The sequence below is a fragment of the Geotrypetes seraphini genome, chromosome 8 (genome assembly GCF_902459505.1).
Source record: "Geotrypetes seraphini chromosome 8, aGeoSer1.1, whole genome shotgun sequence".
NCBI classification, from domain to species: domain Eukaryota; kingdom Metazoa; phylum Chordata; class Amphibia; order Gymnophiona; family Dermophiidae; genus Geotrypetes; species Geotrypetes seraphini.
In genome coordinates, this window is record NC_047091.1 from 80638385 (window position 1) to 80658140 (window position 19756).

Consider the following 19756-nt stretch of genomic DNA (forward strand, 5'->3'; position numbering starts at 1 on the left):
CCTCCCTTCTGGAGTTCTCTAAGGAGTGGGTTGGGCTGCTGCCAATTCTCTCCTTTCTTCTGAAGGTGGTTTTGCCTTTTCATATCAACCAATCCGTCGTTCTTCTGGTTTTGGATAGCGAGGAGGGCTATTTGGAGCAGAGACAGTTGCACATATTGGATGTCCTTAGGGTCCTTCACGCTTATGTTCAGCGGACCCAGGACTTCCGTCAGTTGGCTCATCTTTTTGTCCTTTTAGCGGGTCCATGTAAGGGGGACAGTGCTTCAAAGGCTACAGTTGCATGCTGGATTAAGGAGGCTATCACTGTGGCGTACCTTCTCCAAAAGAAACCGGTTCGGTTTCAAAGTTCATTCCACTCAGGGTCAGGCAGCTTCTTGGTTGGAGTCTTCTCATGTGCCTCCAGTGGATATCTGTAAAGCTGTAGCTTGGTCTTCTCTCTATTACTTTGTTCACCACTACCATTTGGACGTTCAGGCACTTCAGGGCACAGTATTCAGTGAGTGTGTTCTTAGGGCGGTCCTTCGGGGGCCCACCAATGATGGATACTACTTTGGTATGTCCCATCTGTTCTGTGCAAGTCTGGAGGGACACTAAAGAAGGAGAAATTAGGTTCTTACGTGATAATTTCTTTAGTCTCTCTAGACTGGCACAGACCCCGCCCTGTCATTTTATTCTGTGGTATCTTGTCTTGTTTTTTTGGGGAGTATAGTAAGAGCAGTACCATTTGGTTTAGCTGGCGAGCTATGGGGACGTTTAGAAGGTTCTTGTTCTAATCAGTATCCAACAGGGTTTTCCCTGTCTAATCCGGACAACTACTTTGTATTCTCCATATGAGAGTGAAGTTGGTGTGTTCTAGTTCACAGTTCTTTAGTTAGTTTCTACTTGGCTATTTGTTACACTGATTGTATATGGGACTGCACAGCCCACTTATACTACTGCCAAAAGTCAATGTGTTCTCAGTCTCCATGTGCTGGCAGAGGAGAGTAAATCTATCCATTCTGTGCTGATCTGGAGGCACTAAAAGAAAGAGAAAATTAGCAGATAAGAACCTAATTTCTCCTTGGTCATGTTAATACTGCCAGCTGCCCAGAGTTTTAAAACTGCAGCACCAGAGGAGGTACGGGGGACAGGGGTGACTCGGCCATACACAACTCCAGGGTTGCCCAAGTGGGGGGGGCTGCTCCTTTTCCTGGAGGGTGGGGTTTGCACTCGTTTGTGCTTGCCTCATAGCAGGTGTAAATGTGCTGGGTCACTTTAAATAACACATCTGTAAGTCTTTTTCTTTTTAAACTTGGTATAACATATGTACATCCTTACCACACAAGTCAGTCTACCTGTTTATAAAATTACCCATCCTAAGGGTGGGGAGACAAACCTGGTACTAGCCTCTGTAATCTTTGGTCTTTTGAAGACCTGGTCCATAGAGCCAGGCTAGCTGCATTCCTTTGTTTATACTCAAGCACCTGTCTTTTTACCAAATCTTTTTGAAAGGCCAGTGCTTGAAGGATATTCCTAAGCATTGGGCTCAAAATGTGGGTAAATGAACAGGAGCCATTTAGTATATCTTTGCTGACATTCCCAAGAGTCAGCTTGTTTAACATAACATCCCAGGAACCTTTGCTGACATACTGGATATGCCAGCATAATGTAATGTAATGTTGAATGTTAGGGTACGCCTGGCTGAACCTCAGTGTGTGCGGATCACCGGACTGGATGGACCCCAGGTTTGATCCGGTGCAGGTATTTCTTATGTTCTTATGTTAATGCTTGTAGCAGGTCAGTTTAGAAAGATAAACCTTTGGTAGTGGTTCTCTACCCACCCTTTAAGCTATATATTGCCAGCCAGATTTGTATACATTGAACTTGGTCCATGGAAGTTAGTCCTATGTTTATTCATTATGAATATCTTACATTTCCAGCAGTCTGCATGTATCCTACAGACTAGCTTAAGAAACCTTATCTATTTCTCTCACTTCCGTTAGGGCAATAGGGAGTCTCTTTTTAAACCCATGAAACTCACTGCAGATTTATTGAAGATTCCCTACAGGAAGAAAGGACCCCAAATGGCTTCTATGACAGGGCGAGCAATCCAAAAATAGGAGTTATGAGGAAAGGATGTTGAACACACAACTGGGGATGATCCAAAGCACACTTTATTGACCAAGACCAGGATATTGGTTGTGCAGATTCCCTACATGACCACTGGATGGCAGCAGAACTTCTCCATTCCAAACCAGAAACCGTACCAACCCCCATCAAGCTTGACTAGATGAGCCGTTACACTCCAATTTGCTGCCCTTCCTTTCCTAACTCTTAACCCTCCTCCTCCACTATATGTTTGCAGCTAGTCTAGCTAGTCCCCCTTTCCTAGCTGCAAATGCTCTGTCTTCTCTATAATCCTATATCTACTTCTGAGTCTCACATTTTTCTGCAGTTTGGCTTGTAGCCAAATTCTCATGGGGGGAAAAAGCACTGGGCGGAGCTTGATTGTGTACCCTAGTCTCAGCCTTCAGTTGACCCTTTCACCTGCCTTGCATGTGGTTGAAATGGGAGCTGGGATATTTTCCTTTGAGAAAGATGGTGCTGTGAAAAAAAGGGGAGCGGTATAAGGATACAATACAACCAGCCCCAAGGCCTCCTTTCTACACCATTTTGTATTTTCTAAGTTGCAGTAGGATATATGTGAGATAAAATATTCACTAACGATTTTGCTGTTCGTAGATGGGGCTGATCTGATATGTTTAGCTCTAAGTCTTAAAACATAGAAAATTACATCAAATAGATATCATCCACATCAAAATATTCAAGTCTACACTCTCAAAAATCCTCTGTGCTTGTCTCATTCTCTTGAATACAAATACTGTTTTCATGTTATCTGCTGGGAGGCTCTTCCTTCTGTATCCCAATCCTATGACCTGTGGTCCAGAGTTGCCTTTCAGTAAATGAGACCTACCTCTTATGCATCACTGTCTATCATATTTCCCCTCTCTTGCCTGTTCTCCAGGATCTACAGATTTACAGTAGATCTTTAAGTCTGTCCCCATAGGCTTTAGGAAAAGACCACTTCCATCTGGTTTATATTCTTTTGAAGGTGCATTCTCCAGAATACCACACTACTTCAAATGTGGCCTTATTAGGGGTTTATATAGAAATCCAAAGCATCCTCTGGCTTTTGCCATTGTCTATCTACCGGTCTTGTTTAAATATAGATGCCATCAAGAAGCATATAGTACAATAAGTGGATGCTGGAGTCAGTAACTTATGTGGCTAGCTCTTTTTAACCCCTATATCCCAAATCTGCAATGTTCCCCCACATTCACTCACCCAGAGTGACTGCTGGAGCAGCAGGTGGCCTGGTGGAGCACCACAGAAACACGCAAGGGATATATGCAGCCAAATTTTGGTGTAGTGGTGTCGCACATTGTGCCGGAGATGATTTGCAGAACTTCCTCTATCAACAGCGGAAGAGGAAAGAGGGTGTAGGTGGAAGGGAGGGGGCAGGAAGGAGAACTCTTATAGTGGCTTGCAGTCTCCGCAGGATGGAAAGGCTCAGTGGGTTTCTACTGTAGCTGCTGCTGTTCTCAGCCCATTTCCTGAGATGTGGGCACTTTATGGAGAAATTCTGCAGAGACCCCTTAGGTGGTACCAAACGGACTCCTCGCCTGAATGCTGCTACCAGCTCCTGTGACTTCTCTATCTGGCCAGCTCAGGCGAACCCCACTCTGGCCTGTTTGCTCCTGTGATTCACTCCTTCCCCATCGCCTGCTTTCTGTTTGCTCCTGTGGATAACTTCCTCTATCCTCACACACTCTGGCTTGCTGTGATGGCTGTGACTGATTCTCCCTTCCCTCATTGCTGTGTCCTGCCGTAAGCCCCCCTCCCCATTGCTTCACAGCTTGCCATTTGTGCTTGAACCTTCCCCTTGCATCCTCCCAGCCTGCTTTGTTCTCCAGAGAGAGATCATGGACAAGAATTTTGCTGAGCTACTGCAGCATTTCATGGGCAGCCCCTTGGTTACCTGGGTGAGAAACATTCTATTTATTTAAATGGTGCAGTGTGAGTCTTCCCTTTCTATAATTATAGGCAGGGATTGTAAGGAGGTAAGTGGAGGTGCCCCTATAGTTTTGTAATAAAGAATAGGAAACTTAATTTTACAGCATACTGAGCATATTTGTGTATGAAAAAGTGACCTTGGCTGCCTGATTAGCTGAGGCCTGCTGGGCATGATTGTTCCCAGACTACCTGATTTGTGTGAGGAAAAAGTTGAATGCTAAAGGCCTTTTCTACCTTCTCCATGGTCCTGGAACTCTCTATAGAGTATCCCTTGAAAGACTGGATGATTTTACTGATATTACACTCAAATTAGACATGCTGAGAGCTCTTCAGAGGAGCATTTCTTCAGTGCTGTTGGTAGGGCTGGTTTAATCATTAGGCAAAACTAGACAGTCACATAAGGCAGCATCTTCTGGAGTGCAGCAAAGAGCACCTATAATCAAAGTAAAACAAGCGAGGCCTTGCAGTCACTACCATCAAAACATAATTTTACCTGCGGGAAGAGTAGCACTTTTCAAAGTGACTTTTGGAAAGTATGATGTTCAATTATGCATACTTATAGGCTTTTTTTTTTTTTTTTTTTAAATGGATGGTGGCAGAGCAATCACAATTGCTGAGTTCTATTATATGAGAAGGTCACTAGGGGCCTGAAAATTAATTTAGTGGGAGAGGGGGAGAGAGACAAAAGGCTGAAGGTTTGCCTAGGGTGCTTAATCCTCTTGCACAGACCCTGCTTGTTGGCAGTCGCTGGTTAGGGAGGGAATGTTGGAGGTCAGTATGATTGGGTAATTATCAGAAACGTTTGCAGGCACACATTCTAAAATGCATCCCTGCATATACTGTACACCGGAACTATCTGAATGTGTCTCTGTGAGTGTGTGCACATCCAGCAGTGCCTAACTATTCAGGATTTCACATCTGTAAGGGAGTGGGCATGTGTATTGTGTATCTCTGAGTGGACATTTACTGGAGTGTGCGTCTCCAGGAATCATTCTATGTGAGTGAACACATTCTGGAATATGTTTGGGGGTTTTTTTTGGTGGGGGAGTGTTTGTGCACATCTAGCGATGTTTCTGGCTGAGTGGACATTTTTTGGAGAGTGTTTTTGGTTGTGTACATCCAGGGATGCTTCTGCGTAAGTGGACACGTTTTGGAGTGTGTTGTCGTTGGTTGTGTACATCCAGGGATGCTTCTGTGTAAGCGGACACGTTTTGGAGTATAAATGTATATGTATTTCAGTGTCTACCTCTGGGAATGTTTCTTTGTGAGTGGACACAATCGAGAGTAGTTGGTATAGGAACCAACAAGAGTGGGAACAATTCTAGACTTAGTTTTCAGTAGAACGCATAGACAAACATGATCTAATGGGACAGAGTCAGCATGGGTTCAGCCAAGCCAAGGAAGGTCTTGCCTCACCAATTTGCTTGACTTCTTTGAAGAAATGAATGTGGCTAAAGGTGAACCGATCGATTTAGTATATCTAGATTTTCAGAAAGCTTTTGACAAAGTTCCTCATGAGAGGCTCCTGAGAAAATTAAAGAGTCATGGGATAGGAGGCAATGTTCAGTTGTGGATTAGGAATTGGTTATCAGTCAGAAAACAGAGGGTAGAGTTAAATGACCATTTTTTTTTCAATGGAGGAGGGTAAATAGGGTAGTGCTGTAGGGATCTCTACTGGGTCTGGTGCTATTTAACTTATTTATAAATGATCTGGAAACTGGAATGCTGATTGAGGTGATTCAATTTACAGATGTCATTAAACTGTTCAAAGTTGTTAAAATGCTTATAGACTGAAAAATTGCAGGCAGACCTTAAGAAATCGGAAGACTGAGCATCCAAATGTCAGATGAAATTTAATGTGGACAAATACAATGTGGTGCGCAGTGGGAAGAATAACCGAAATCATAGTTACCAGATACTAAAATCCATCTTGGGGGGTCATAATCTTTAATCTTATCTATTGTTTTGCCTTTTGTCTTTGTTTTGTTCTATTTCTATCATTTAAATTTCTCCAGAATTCTACTGTTCAACGGCTCCCCCTTCTGCTTCTATTCCTTTCTCTCCTCTCTTCTACCTTCCAAAGTATTTAGATCAATACTGTTTTGTTAAAATGTTTATTTTATTTTTATTTTTCCTCTAACTCTACTTTTCACTTCTCTATTACCCTCCAGGTACTTTAGTTAGATTGTGAGCCTTCGGGACAGTAAGGGAATTTTTCAAGTACCTTTCTTATTTCTAATCTTAATGTATATTTTCTGTAAACCGCTTAGAACCTAACGGATGTAGCGGTATATAAGAAATAAATTACATTACATTACATAAGAACATAAGAAGCGCCATCTCCGGATCAGACCTTCGGTCCATCAAGTCCGGTGATCCGCACATGTGGAGGCCCTGCTAGATATACACCTGGCTTATTTTATATCTAACCATATCTTTATATGCCTCTCTCAAGGAGATATGCATCTAGTTTGCTTTTGAAGCCTAGGACTGTCGATTCCGCAATAATCTCCCCTGGGAGAGTATTCCAGATGTCAACCACTCTCTGTGTGAAGCAGAACTTCCTGATATTAGTCCTGAACTTGCCCCCCCTTAGCTTCATTTCATGTCCTCTTGTCCGTGTCAAATTGGACAATGTAAATAATCTTCTCTGCTCTATTTTGTCGATTCCTTTCAGTATTTTGAAGGTCTCGATCATATCCCCACGCAGTCTCCTTTTCTCAAGGGAGAACAATCCCAGTGTTTTAAGTCGATCCTCATATTCCAGTTTCTCCATACCCTTCACTAGTTTAGTTGCTCGTCTCTGCACCCTCTCCAGCAGTTTTATATCCTTCTTTAGGTAGGGAGACCAATGTTGGACGCAGTATTCCAAGTGGGGTCTGACCATTGCCCTATAAAGCGGCATTATAACTTTCTCCGATCTACTCGAGATTCCTTTCTTTATCATGCCCAACATTCTATTTGCCTTATTTGCCGCTGCTGCGCATTGTGCCGACGGCTTCAGGGTCCTATCTATCAGTACACCCAGATCCCTTTCCTGTTCACTTTTTCCCAGAGTTGCACCTGACATTCTGTACTCGTATTCCTTATTTTTACTGCCTAAATGCATTACGTTGCATTCTCCACGTTGAACTTCATCTGCCATTTCTCCGCCCATTTTTCTAACCGACACAAATCGCTCTGGAGTTCCTCACTGTCCTCCTGCGATCTGATTGCCCGGCAGAGTTTTGTGTCGTCTGCAAACTTGATGATCTCACTGGATGTTCCGTTTTCCAGGTCATTGATATAAATATTAAAAAGGATCGGCCCAAGTACCGAGCCCTGGGGTACACACTAGTCACTTTCTCCCAGTCGGAGAACTTCCCATTTATGCCCACTCTCTGCTTCCTGTTTTCCAGCCATTTGCCTATCCATCTTTGTATATCTCCCTCTATGCCATGGCTTTGTAGTTTCCTGGTCAGTGCCCCAGAAAAAGATTGGGTGTCATTATAGACAGTACAATAAAACCTTCTGCCCAATGTGCAGTGGTGGCCAAAAAAGCAAACAAGATGCTAGGAATTAGAAAAGGGATGGTAAACAAGACTAAGAATGTTATGATACCTCTGTATGACTCCATGGTGCAATCTCACCTTGAGTATTGCTTTCAATTCTGGTCGACATATCTCAAAAAATAGAAACATGATGGCAGATAAAGGTCAAATGGCCCATCCAGTTTGCCCATCCGCACTAACCATTATCTCTTCCTCTCTCTAAGAGATCCTATGTGCCTATCCCACACTTTCTTGAATATATAGCAGAATTAAAAAAGGTTCAAAGAACATAAGCATAGCCTTATTAGGTCAGACCAATGGTTCTAGCCCAGTAGCCTATCCTCACGGCAATCCAGGTCACTAGTACCTGGCAAAAGTCCAAAAAAGTAGCAACATTCCATACTACTGATCTCAGGGCAAACAGTGGCTTCCCCCATGTCTGACTCAATAGCAGACTATGGACTGCCAATGGAAGTGGATTGCCATATGATGGGAGTCATCAGCCACCTCATCTGAGAGTACTGTAGTCCCAATCACCTGTATGAGATAGGAAGAGTGATAGAATGGACAAGGGGTGAGTGGGAAGCTGAGCAGTTTGGTGGTGTACAGACCCAGTTGCCTGCATATTGGTGATGTGATCTGGGCTCTGGAACAGGGACATTTTCAGAGATGCTAAGTCACACTCGGGGGTGTGTTACACTCATCTGAAGACTTTTTCACTCTCAGTCATCAGATCACTGTTTTCATGAGAGGGAAGCCTTAGAGAAGTAAACCAAGTGTTCCAACCACTAGGAAGAAATCTGAGTGTACCTTCCTGCCTGGAAAAGTTCCTGGAGGAAAAGCCCATAAACTGCTGTTGAGACAGACATAGAAGAAGCCACTGCTTGCCCTGGATCGATGGCATGGAATGCTGCTATGATTTGGGGTTTTGCCAGATACTTGTGACCTGGATTGGCCTCTGTGAAAACAGGATACTGGGCTATATGGCTATTGGTCTGAGCCAGTAAGGTTATTCTTATGTTCATACTGCTTCCCATTGCCCTGTTCCTTTTCCCTTTACTGAAAATACATGTGCTAGGAGACCAATGTACATACTTTCAACTACTGGGTGGAAGACAATTTTCACTAAAAAAAAAAAAAAAAATGTACCCAAATTGAGCCCCGCTTTGTATTCTTTCAGAGGCTCCAAAGAAAAGCAGTAAGGAGCAACCAACATGATAAAGGGGATGGAACTCCTCTCATTTGAGGAAAGATTAATGAGGTTAGGGCTCTTCAGCTTGGAAAAGAGATGGCTGAGGGGAGATATGATTTGAAGTCTACAAAATCCTGCATGGTGTAGAACGATTATCAAAAATTACAAAACTAGAGCAGTGTTTCTCAAGTCGATCCTGGAATACCCCCTTGCCAGTCAGGTTTTCAGGATATCCACAATGCATATGCATGGAAAAAATTTACATACAATGGAGGCAATATATGCAAACTGATCTCATGCCTATTCATTGTGAATATCCTGAAAACCTGACTGGCAAGGGGGGACTCCAGGACTGACTTGAGAAACACTGGACTAGGGGGACAATGAAGTTACAGGGAAATATTTTTTTACTCAGAGAATAGTTAAGCTCTGGAATACATTGCCAGAGGAAATGGTAAGAGCTGTTAATGTAGCTGGTTTTAAGAAAGGCTTGGACAATTTCCTGGAGGAAAAGACCATAGTCTGTTATTGAGACAGACATGGGGGAAGCCACTGCTTGCCTTGGATTGGTAGCAAGGAATGCTACTATTTGGGGTTTTGCCAGGTATTTATGACCTGGATTGGCCACTGGGAATATGGAATACTGGGCTAAGTGGACCATTGGTCTGACCCAGTATGGCTATACTTATGTTCTTATGAGCTTATGATCTGGTGCAGGAGGTAATGTTACTGGGGCCACTTGATATCAAATCTGATCATGTTATGGTCACTGTTATAATCTCTGGAGTAAGTACACACAGAAAATCCAATACCTTAGTATTTAACTTTCAAAAAGGAGACTATGATAAAATGAGGAGAATGGTAAAAAAAAACAACCAAAAAAAAACCCCCAAGCAAACTTAGAGGATCAGCTGCAGAGGTCAAAAGTTTACATCAGGCGTTGATGCTATTCAAAAATACCATCCTGGAAGCCCAGACCAGATATATTCCATGTATTAAAAAAGAGGAAGGAATGTCAAACAGCTGATATAGTTAAAAAGTGAAATGAAGGAAACTAATGGAACTAAAAGAAAAACCTTCAGAAAATGGAAGTGACATGGTAGTATAGCAAGTAAATAAAACCTGCAACCTGTAAGAAGGCTCTGACTGAAAATAATAGGAAACAGAAGAAGGAATGTCAAGTCAAATGTAAAGTGCTGAAAAGAAAGGCAGAGACTTTGAAAAGGAAATTGCATTAGAGGCAAAATCATATACTAAAAATATTTTCAATAGGGTTGCACATTAATTGCGATGAACACCATGATTAATGCATTAATTATGAATGGAAATTTTAAAAATGTAATTACCACTAATAATCATGTGCGGCCCTCTTTCTGCCTGCCTGCCTCCCTCCCCTCAATGTCTTGCTCTCACCCCCATTGCACCTGGCATACCTTTGAAGCTACTCTTTACTTAAGAACATAAGAATACATAAGAATAGCCTTACTGGGTCAAACCAATGGTCCATCAAGCTCAGTAGCCCATTCTCATGGTGGCCAATCCATGTCACTAGTATCTGGCCAAAACCCAAAGAGTAGCAACATTCCATGCTACCGATCCAGGGCAAGTAGAGGCTTTGACCCTACAGTGCCAGCAGCAGCCATACTGAAAGGTTGCTTGTGGTCTGTACTGGGCCTTTCCCTCTGACCAAGCCCACCCCCATTTGATGTAACTTCCTGTTTTCAGAAGGGTGGGCCAGGTCAGAGTGAAAGGCCTGGTGCAAGCCGCAGACAGCCTTTCAGTACGGCTGCTGCTGGTGCTGCAGGGACAAAGACTGGCTTCAAAGGTACACCAAGTATGGGAGGGGGGAGAGAGCGTGAGCTGCGCTCAGGTCCAGGAGGAAAGGAAGAGATGCAGGACCAGGGCCTGCATTAGGGGGGAACAAAGAGGGCAGCTGCCCTGGGCCCCACAGCTACAGGGGGCCCCTGATTGCCTAGTGAGACAAGGTAAGCTTCCCTCCCCTTGACTCACTTGCTGCTTTCTCTTCCACCACTGCCACAGCAGCCTGTGAACAAATTTAACACATACCGCGCGACTCTAACACTGTACATGCCACTGCCAGCTTCCCTCCTCCTCCTCCTCCATCAACAAAAGGGAAAGTTATGTCATGAGGGGAGGAAGGAGGAGGGAAGTTGTCAGTGGCACACTCAGTGTTAGAACCCCGTGGCATGTGTTAAATTTGTTTACAGGCTGCGGCAGGAGAGAGAGCAGCAAGTGAGTCGAAGGGAGGGAAGCCTACCTTGCCTTTCCAGGCCCCATGCTCCAAGTCTCTAATGGTAACACTATGCGTGCCAGCTTCTTCCCTTATTCTCCAAGTTTATTAAAAATTTCAAGGTGGTTATACAATATACATTTCAAGGTGGTTATACAATAAAATCAAAAGGGAAACAAGCTGAAAAGGCTAAACTAACAGAACAACAGTCAAGGCAACAGGACAGATGATGGCAAAAATAAACAAACTGGTACAAGAAGGAGCGGGGAGAACTACAATATAATTAAGGAAAGAGAGGGGAGAGGGAAAACCCAAAAGGAAGGGGAGACAACATGTCAGTCCAAGGCCAGGGCTTATGTAAAGTTTAAAGTCCTTACAAGGACAGTTAAACTTGGAAAGCATCTCTAAAAAGGAATGTTTTAAGGGAGAATTTGAATTTTTCTAGGAATGTTGACTCTTTAGTTTGGAACCGAATTCCAGAGAGAGGGAGCAACTACGGAAAAGATAGAATTTCTCCTGGTATTAATATGTCTCAGTGACGGGATTGCTAACAAGTTTTGATTAGATGTTTGGAGGATACGTGGAGAGGTGTATGGGATCAGGAGTCTGTTGATGAATTCTGACTGCCTTGTTTTAAATGTCAACAATAATGTTTTATAAGTAATATGGTGATCAATAGGGAGCCAATGAGCTCTAACTAGGGTGACGTGGACAAATTTCTTGGCCTTGAAGATGACTTTAACAGCAGTATTCTAGACTATCTGAAGGCGTCTGATCTCTTTCTTGGTGATTCCATGATATAAGGCATTACTGTAGTCCAGACAAGAAATGACCAAAGAATGAATGAAAATATTAAAGGCAGAGTGGTCAAGAAGTTTGGCTAGTGAACGGATCATACGAAGGCAATTAAAACATTTATGAACAACTGTACTTATGTGATTGTGAAAGATGAGATTCTCATCAAATGTAATTCCTAAAAGTTTAAGTGTTTTGACTGACTGAACTGAGGTTGATTTGAATTCGATGGGAGAGAGTAGAGAAGAACCTTTCTTGGTTGGAAAAATCATTGTTTTGGTTTTATTAACATTGAGTGACAACATATTAGAGTTGAGCTAGACGCCTATTTTCTCCAATTTTTCATTGATAGTGGTGATGTCTTCAGGATTATCCAAATTGATAGAGTGGATTAGCTGGATATCATCAGCGTAGGGGTAAACAGTAAAGCCAAGATTGTCCAAGTGTGATCAGGGGGGCCAGAAAAATATTAAAAAGAAGTGGAGACAGTATTGAGCCCTGTGGAATGCCGAAATCATTAGAAAATGTATCAGATAAAGAGCCATTAAATGAGACTTTTGATGTACGTTCTTTGAAGTATGAGGTGAACCAGTTTAATATTTGGTCTGATATACAGTATCTATTTCCTGTAATCTATGGATGAGTAAGTAGTGATCAACTGTATCAAAAGCTGAGGACAGGGCCAGAGAAATGAGTATGACAGAGTTATGATGGTCCAGGTGGTACATAAGAACATAAGAATTGCCGCTGCTGTGTCAGACCAGTGGTCCATCATGCCCAGCAGTCCACTCAAAGACCAGTGCCATATTTGAGTCTAACCTTACCTGCGTACGTTCTGGTTTAGCAGGAACTTGTCTAGCTTTGTTTTCAATCCCTGGAGGGTGCTTTAGTAGAATGTTTTCTGAATCCTGTTTGATTTGGGTGAAGGGCATTGGTGTTTTCCACAAAATCAGAAATTTGATTGAAAACCACCTTTTCTGTCATTTTGGCCAAAAAGGGGATATTAGAAATGGGACGATAATTTGCAGTTTCAGCAGCATTAACTTTGAAATCCTTAATAGTTGGGTGAACAATGGCTTCTTTCCAAGGTTTTGGGATAGTGCTTGTGGTAAGGCTAGTGGTAACTAAGTCCAAAATATGGGGGTTCAAAGATGGCAAAATACCATTTAAGAATGAATGGGGGATGGCGTCTGTACTGAAGCCTTTGATGTTCATAGAATTAATGATTCTCAGGGGAGGGAGGGCGTAGGGGGGTATTTCTTTGTATGGTTCTATTCCCTTATGAAATGTTGGTTGGGTGGGTTTTTTTATTGTTGTATGGATTTTGATTGATTATAAATGCATATATGATTAATATTATTTATATAGATACTGTATTGCATTTTTGTTGGTTTTGAAACTCAAAGATTTATTAAAAAAAAAAAAAAAGATTCTCAGGGAGTGAGGGAATTTTAAAATGGGAGCATTTTGAAAGGAATAGGCAGGAGGATTGAGAATCAGAGGGAGAATGGGTAGAAGAAGTAGATTGAGCAGAAGAGTGGAATGAAGCTCGGATTTTCTGGATTTTGTTTGTAAAGTAATCTGCCAGGGATTGAGCAGAAGGGAGTTGTAAGGAATCTGAGTGGTTTAAGTGATCTATGGTCAGTGAACGAACAATCCTGTATAATGTAGACGTATGTTTGGCATTGGAGATCTGTTTAGAATAATAAAGTGATTTGGCTTTGACTATTTTTGATTTATAGTAAGCTGCATGTTCTATGTAGTTGGTCATGTCGGTAGGGGATTTATTATGCCTCCACTTCCTCTCTACAGAATGGAGTTGTTTTTTAATCAGTAGTAGCTCAGGAGAAAACCATGGGTTCTTATGACAACAATGAGAAATAAGTTGGGTTTGGAGAGGGGCAAATTTATCTAAAAAAGTGAGATAGGAATCATTCCATGCTGAAAGCAGATCATCAATATTAGCGTCTGGGATAGTATCGCTAAAGAAAGTAAAATTAGAAGAGATGATTGGGGCATCTTAACTTTGAGTGATCTCAAAAACTTATTTTCCTCCAAAACTGGAAGTTACGTCCTGAGGGGGGGAGGGAAGAGTAGGGAAGCCGGCACGCACAATATCACTGTTAGAGCCCTGGAGCATGGATTCAATTCATTACAGGCTAAGGCGGGAGATAGGGCAGGGAGGAAAGCTTACAACTTGTTGCTCTTGCTTGCTTCGGGCCTTCCTCGCTGCTGGGTCCTGCCTACTTTCTGTTTCTGCGAAGGCAGGACCTGGCAGCGAGGAAGGCTCGAAGCAAGCAAGAGTAGCAAGTTGTAAGCTTCCCTCTATCGCTGACATATCTCCTGCCTTAGCCTGTAGCGAATGTGCTGACGGGTGTGTGAGACGGGGGGGAGGGGAGAAGAGAAATGCTGCTGCTGCACCCAATTGGGGAGAGAGAGGGAAGAAGGGAGAAGGAAGACCAGGAAAGGGATAGAAGAGGAAAGAGAGATGCCAAGACCATAGGAGGGAGGGAAAGGAAAGGAGATACCAGACCATGGAGGGGGGGGACAATGTCAGAGCATATGGAGGGTGGAGAAAGAGACAGATGCCAGACCAGGGCAAAGGAAGGAGGGAGGGAGAGAAAGGAAGGAGAGGAGATGCCAGATAATAGAGGGGGAGGGGGAGGAGGGAGGAAAGGCGAGAGATGCCAGGACATGGGGTAAGGAAGGGAAACTAAGGAGACAAATGCCAGACCAGAGGGAAAGGAAGGAGAAGAGATGCCAGATAATGGAGGGAGAGGGAGAGATAGGAGAGGACAGAGATGCCAGGGCATGGGGAAGGGAAAAGAAGGAGATAGAGATGCCAGACCATGAGGTAGAGTGGGAAGGAAGGAAGGAAAGGAGAAGAGAGAAATGCCAGAGCATAGTGGAGGGGGTGGAGACAAAAAATGGAGAGGGTGTGAAACTAAAATGAATCATGTGCAAAGGAGAGAAAGGGTACAGGATATATAGTTTATTGAAGGGGCATAGAAAGAGGGAAGATGCCATATGGAAGAGAGAGGGCGGACACTGGATGGAAAGGGCAGAGAGGGTGGATGGAAGGGGTAGAAAGAAATAGTGGACAGTAGATGGAAGGGGTAGAGTGAGAGGGAAGAGGCTGAGTGGAAGGGGCAAAGAGAGGGCAAATGTTGCATGGAAAAGAGAGAGGACAAACGCTAAATAGAAAGAAGAGAGCGAAGATGACTAAAGCAGAAACAACAAAAGGTAGAAATAAATTTTTTTGTTGCTTTACGTAGAATCAAGTAGTATTGCAACTGTATTGATAAAAGTTTATAAATACGAAATGGAAATAGGGCAATTTTTTTGGGACTTAACCCCTTTCCTCAGGTCAGGACAGGATACCAAAACAACAATATACTGTACTGTCTTGAAGAAAGATTTGGCCTCTGAAAGCTAATTGAAAAGACAGCAGGAGGACTAATTACCTGCATAAAACAACAGAGGAACCTTGTCCAAAGTAAGTGAATTTCTGATACATTCAGTGCATTTTGAACAAGTGAATAAGATTGGATATACCTGATGCACTGTGAATAAGTGAATGCGTTTTCACAGAGTACTGAATTTGGACATGAGGGGATCTGAGCCAATGAGGTAATTACCTTATTTAGTGTGGTTGTTCAGTGTTGAAACTTACAACACACGGGGATCCGAGGCTCTTTCCCCTTTAATCTAACTTAATTTAACTCAGTTAGAAGTATTGTGAGACAAGTGCTGGAAGAAGAGCTTTCTTTACAATTCTTGAGCAGTGATACATAGATCTAAAATAATACAAGAGGTATTTTGGTGTGATTATTTTGTTCTCTCTTTCCTGTATATATTATTGGAGCACTGTTCATTCCCTGTGCTGCATCGGTGCACCTATAAGGAAGAGTCCACTCCTAGAATTGCCCCCATTCTGTATATGTGATTCCTTTCATTTTCAGGATAGTAACACAGATGGTGGCGGATCACATTGTGATATTACTTCCTCCTTTTCCCTCCATCCTTCCCATATCTTCCTTCTTCCTCATCCTCTCTTCTTCCTTCCCTTCTAGGTGAAGACCTTTGAGAGCTTGGTGGAGGGAAACTGTGACATCACCACTCCATATATGGAAGTATATCCAGGGTTGGCAGACACCCTGCGAGGTTTCCTTCAGCTGGTGGATGGCATCTTTCTGAATGATGTCATGAGGTTCATGTGAGTCCTGAAAGGGGGCTAAATGGGCACTGGACCTTATTCCTAACCAGTCCTACAGTGAATGGCAGCACATGGGTGGGCAAAGCTTAGATTTTGAACTTTATTCTCTTGTATTTTATTTAATTTAAAAAATTTGTATACCGCCTAAGTTCTAAGCAGTTTCCAAGCAGTAAATATTCATAAAATTAAATGACTTTTAATCATCTTGTCCACCACATATAACATACAATATTTTCTGCAACCTACATACAAGCAATAGCAAACAGCTTCCATTTTGTGGGGTGGGAAGTAGTGGCGGTGGTGAGATTGCTGTATGGAGCAGGTTGATAGGCGCTTGGGATCTGGACCCAAGTTGTGAGGCCTCAGAAATGTTAAAGCAGTCATATACTCATATTTCAAAAGTTTCTAATGTTTAGGTCTTGCGCATTGGGAGCAATTTTTTGATGAAGATCAAATAGAAACTTTATAACCATCACATATGGTCTTTCTCGCCATCATATCTTTGCTTATCAGCAATTGAGACATCTCCTTTCTCAAAGAGATATCAAAGTTAGGTTGACTAAGGGAAGTACTGCCTTGGAAGACCTGTGTGAAAGTATTGTAGCATAGGTGGTCGGTGACTCAGCTGTTTGGGAAGACTAAAATGGGGTGTTGTGATATGGGGTTTGGTGGTCCAAATTAAAATCCTTGGGGTGTGATCCCCTCTGTCTATCTCCCCCTCTCTATTCAGCATTGTCTGTCTCTCTCCCCCCCAATAGTCCTTTTCTCTTTTCTCTCATGAGTCCTATCTCTCACCATCATCCCATCTCATCCTTACCCTACAATTGCCCCATCTCTGTCTCTCCCTCTACTTCCCTTCATTCACCGATACCTCCTGCACCGATACTGCCTGCATGAGTCCATGGTGGCATACACATAGAGGAAGAATGATCATTCCTTCCCTGCCACTGTCTTCCCAACTCTGGAGGATGCAAAGAAAATTAAATCATGCTTGAGGCTAGAGCCCTGTGCGTGCTGCTGCCGGTTCTGCTCATATCCCTCTTCCTCCTCCCTCTATTGTGATGTAACTTCCAGTTTCAGGGAGGGAGGCGGGATATGATCTGAACCAGCAGCAGCATGCACAGGGCTCTAGCCTCAAGCATGATTTAATTTTCTTTGCATCCTCTGGAGTTGGGGAGACAGTGGCAGGGCGGGGAATATCACCCTTCCTATTTGTTCTTGCCATCACAAACTCATGTAGGGACAGAAGGTTAGTGCATGGGGCTGGGGAGGCTAAAATATGTTCTTCTCCTTACAAATAGTAGTAATAGAGGCTAAGCCTCCCCAAGTCTCTTTTATGGAGTGCCTATATACTGTAGGCACAAACGGGATTATCTCTGCTTTATAAAAGTATCTTTGGAAGTTAGTTCCTTGGTTTCTAGCCCATCAGGTTCATTGCGTGGAAGATCTTGGAGTGTACTATGTTGAGGGAGGGTGGTCTAAGATAGAGAGCTTCTTAGTTAAGTGTTCAGTTTCAGCCAGTACTTGGGACCTGGGTTGGCTACTGTTGGTAACATGATACTGGGCTTGATATAGAGAGTGACACAGTAATGGGAAACATTGACAGTTTTGCCCAGTATTACCATGGCAACAGTTGACTGTTCAATGGTAGTGCCACGGGAATGAGAACTGCTGCCATGATAACACTGTGGTAATGGGGACTGAGGGCACCTTCCCCAAGCCTACCTTTTATGTCCTCAGTGGTCAAGTGGCTTCTTTGGGAGCAGGAAAGAGCCCAACACTTTCCTGCCCCTGCTAGAACCGCCTGCCAATGTTGATCCGAACATCCTCAAAATGGCTGCTGAGACTTCGTGGGGCAGCCATTTTGATGATCTTCAGACCAGCAGCACTGGGCAGTTCTAGTAGCATCAGGGGTTTTTCCTGCTCCTGAAGAAGCCATTGGACCACTGGGGACATAAAAGGTAGGCTTGGGGGAATGTACCCTCGGTCCCCATTGCCACTAGACCACTGGGGACATTAATAGGAAGGTGATTGATGATACGGTCCTGTATCAGTGCCTCTACCATCTTTCCTGGTACTGAAGTCAGACTCACTGGTCTGTAGTTTCCCAGATCTCCCTTCGAACCTTTCTTGAAGATCGGTGTAACACTTTCCAGTCTTCCAGAATCTTTCCTGATTTGATCGACAGATTGGCTATTAGTTGAGCTGTTCAGCTATAACTCCTTTCAGTTCCTTGATTACCCTCAGGTGGATGCCATCCGGTCCTGGGGATTTATCATTTTTAAGCCTATCAATCTGTCTGCATATCTCTTCTAGACTGATCGTCGTCCCTGTCAGTTTCCCGTCTTCATTTCCTGTGTATAGCCTGTCGGCTTCCGGTATATTGGATATATCCTCTTCAGTAAATGCAGACATAAAAAATGTGTTCAGTTTGTCGGCGATGGCTTTGTCCTCTTTTAGTCCTCCCTTTATTCCTTGGTCATCTAACGGCCCTACTGCTTCCTTCGCGGGTCGTTTACACTTAATATATCGAAAGAACAATTTAAAGTTTTTGGCCTCCTTGGCTATTTTTTTCTTAGTAGTCTCTTTTGGCCCCTCTTACCACCTTATGGCACTTGCTTTGATGTTGTTTGTGCTTTTTCTAGTTTTCTTCCATTTTTGTCCTTTCCCATTCCTTAAATGAAGTCATCTTGTCTCTGATCACTTCCTTCATTGCTACAGTGAGCCATGCCGGTTCCTTGTTCTTCTTTCTCTTGGAACCCTTATTGATACGCAGTATATATATATATATATATATATATATATATTTTGCGCCGCTGTAATTGTGTCCTTAAAAAGGGTCCATGCTTGCTCTAGCGTAGGGCTGCCCAAGTCTGGTCCTCGAGATCTACTGGCAGGCCAGGTTTTCAGGATATCTACAATGAATATGCATGAGAGAGATTTGCCAGCACTGCCTTCTTGGTATGCAAATCTCTGTCATGCATGTTCATTGTGGATATCCTGAAAACCTGGCCTGCCAGTAGATCTCGAGGACTGGACTTGGGCAGCCCTGCTCTAGCGTATTTACGGTGCTGATCCTCTTCCTAATCTTCTTCCTCACCATGACTCTCATCCCTTTGTAGTTCCCTTTTCGGAAATTCAGTGCCGTGACCATAGTTCTGGATTGATTTTTTGTTCCTGTGTCTAGGATGAAGTGGATCATGTTGTGATCACTGTTTCCCAGCATCCCTTCTACTTCTTTACCTTGTGCCAGTCCATGTGTTCCATTTAGAATTAAATCTAGAATTGCATTTCCTCTCATATTTTCTATGACAAGTTGTTCCAGGAAGCAATCTCCTACAGCATCCAGGAACTTGGTCTCTCTACTGCAGCTGGAGTTGCCTAGGTTCCAATCTATCCCCGGATAATTGAAGTCACCCATGATAACTGCATTGCCTCCCTTGCATTCGTGTTTAATCTCGTCTGTCATTTCTTCATCAGTCTCTTCAGACTGCCCTGGGGGTCAGTAGTAGATGCCGATCTTCGTATCTGTTCCATTTGTTCTTGGTATTTTGGCCCATAGAGACTCCACCTTATTGTTTGTTTCCAGCTTGTTCTCTCTGGTAGACTCAATTCCCTCTTTTATGTATAGGGCAATACCTTTTTGTCCTACTCTATCTCTGTGGTATAGCTTGTATCCCGGTAGTACAGTGTCCCAGACATTGTCCTCGTTCCACCAT

At 43.2% G+C, this 19756-nt stretch overlaps 1 protein-coding gene across 3 annotated transcripts in view; it reads left to right on the top strand.

Annotated features, from left to right (window-relative positions):
* Positions 1-3558: 3558 nt before the first annotated feature.
* CCDC88B (coiled-coil domain containing 88B) overlaps positions 3559-19756 on the top strand; it is a 116452-nt gene continuing 100254 nt past the window's right edge. For 2 of the 3 annotated variants that reach the window (XM_033957157.1, XM_033957158.1), the window contains exons 1-2: positions 3559-4022; positions 15895-16037. In XM_033957157.1, coding sequence (XP_033813048.1) covers positions 3963-4022; positions 15895-16037 — 203 coding nt within the window. In that variant the 5' untranslated portion in view covers positions 3559-3962. Of the gene's footprint in view, positions 4023-10532; positions 10601-15894; positions 16038-19756 lie in introns of those variants that run through there. The other variant, XM_033957159.1, reaches the window with a different exon arrangement.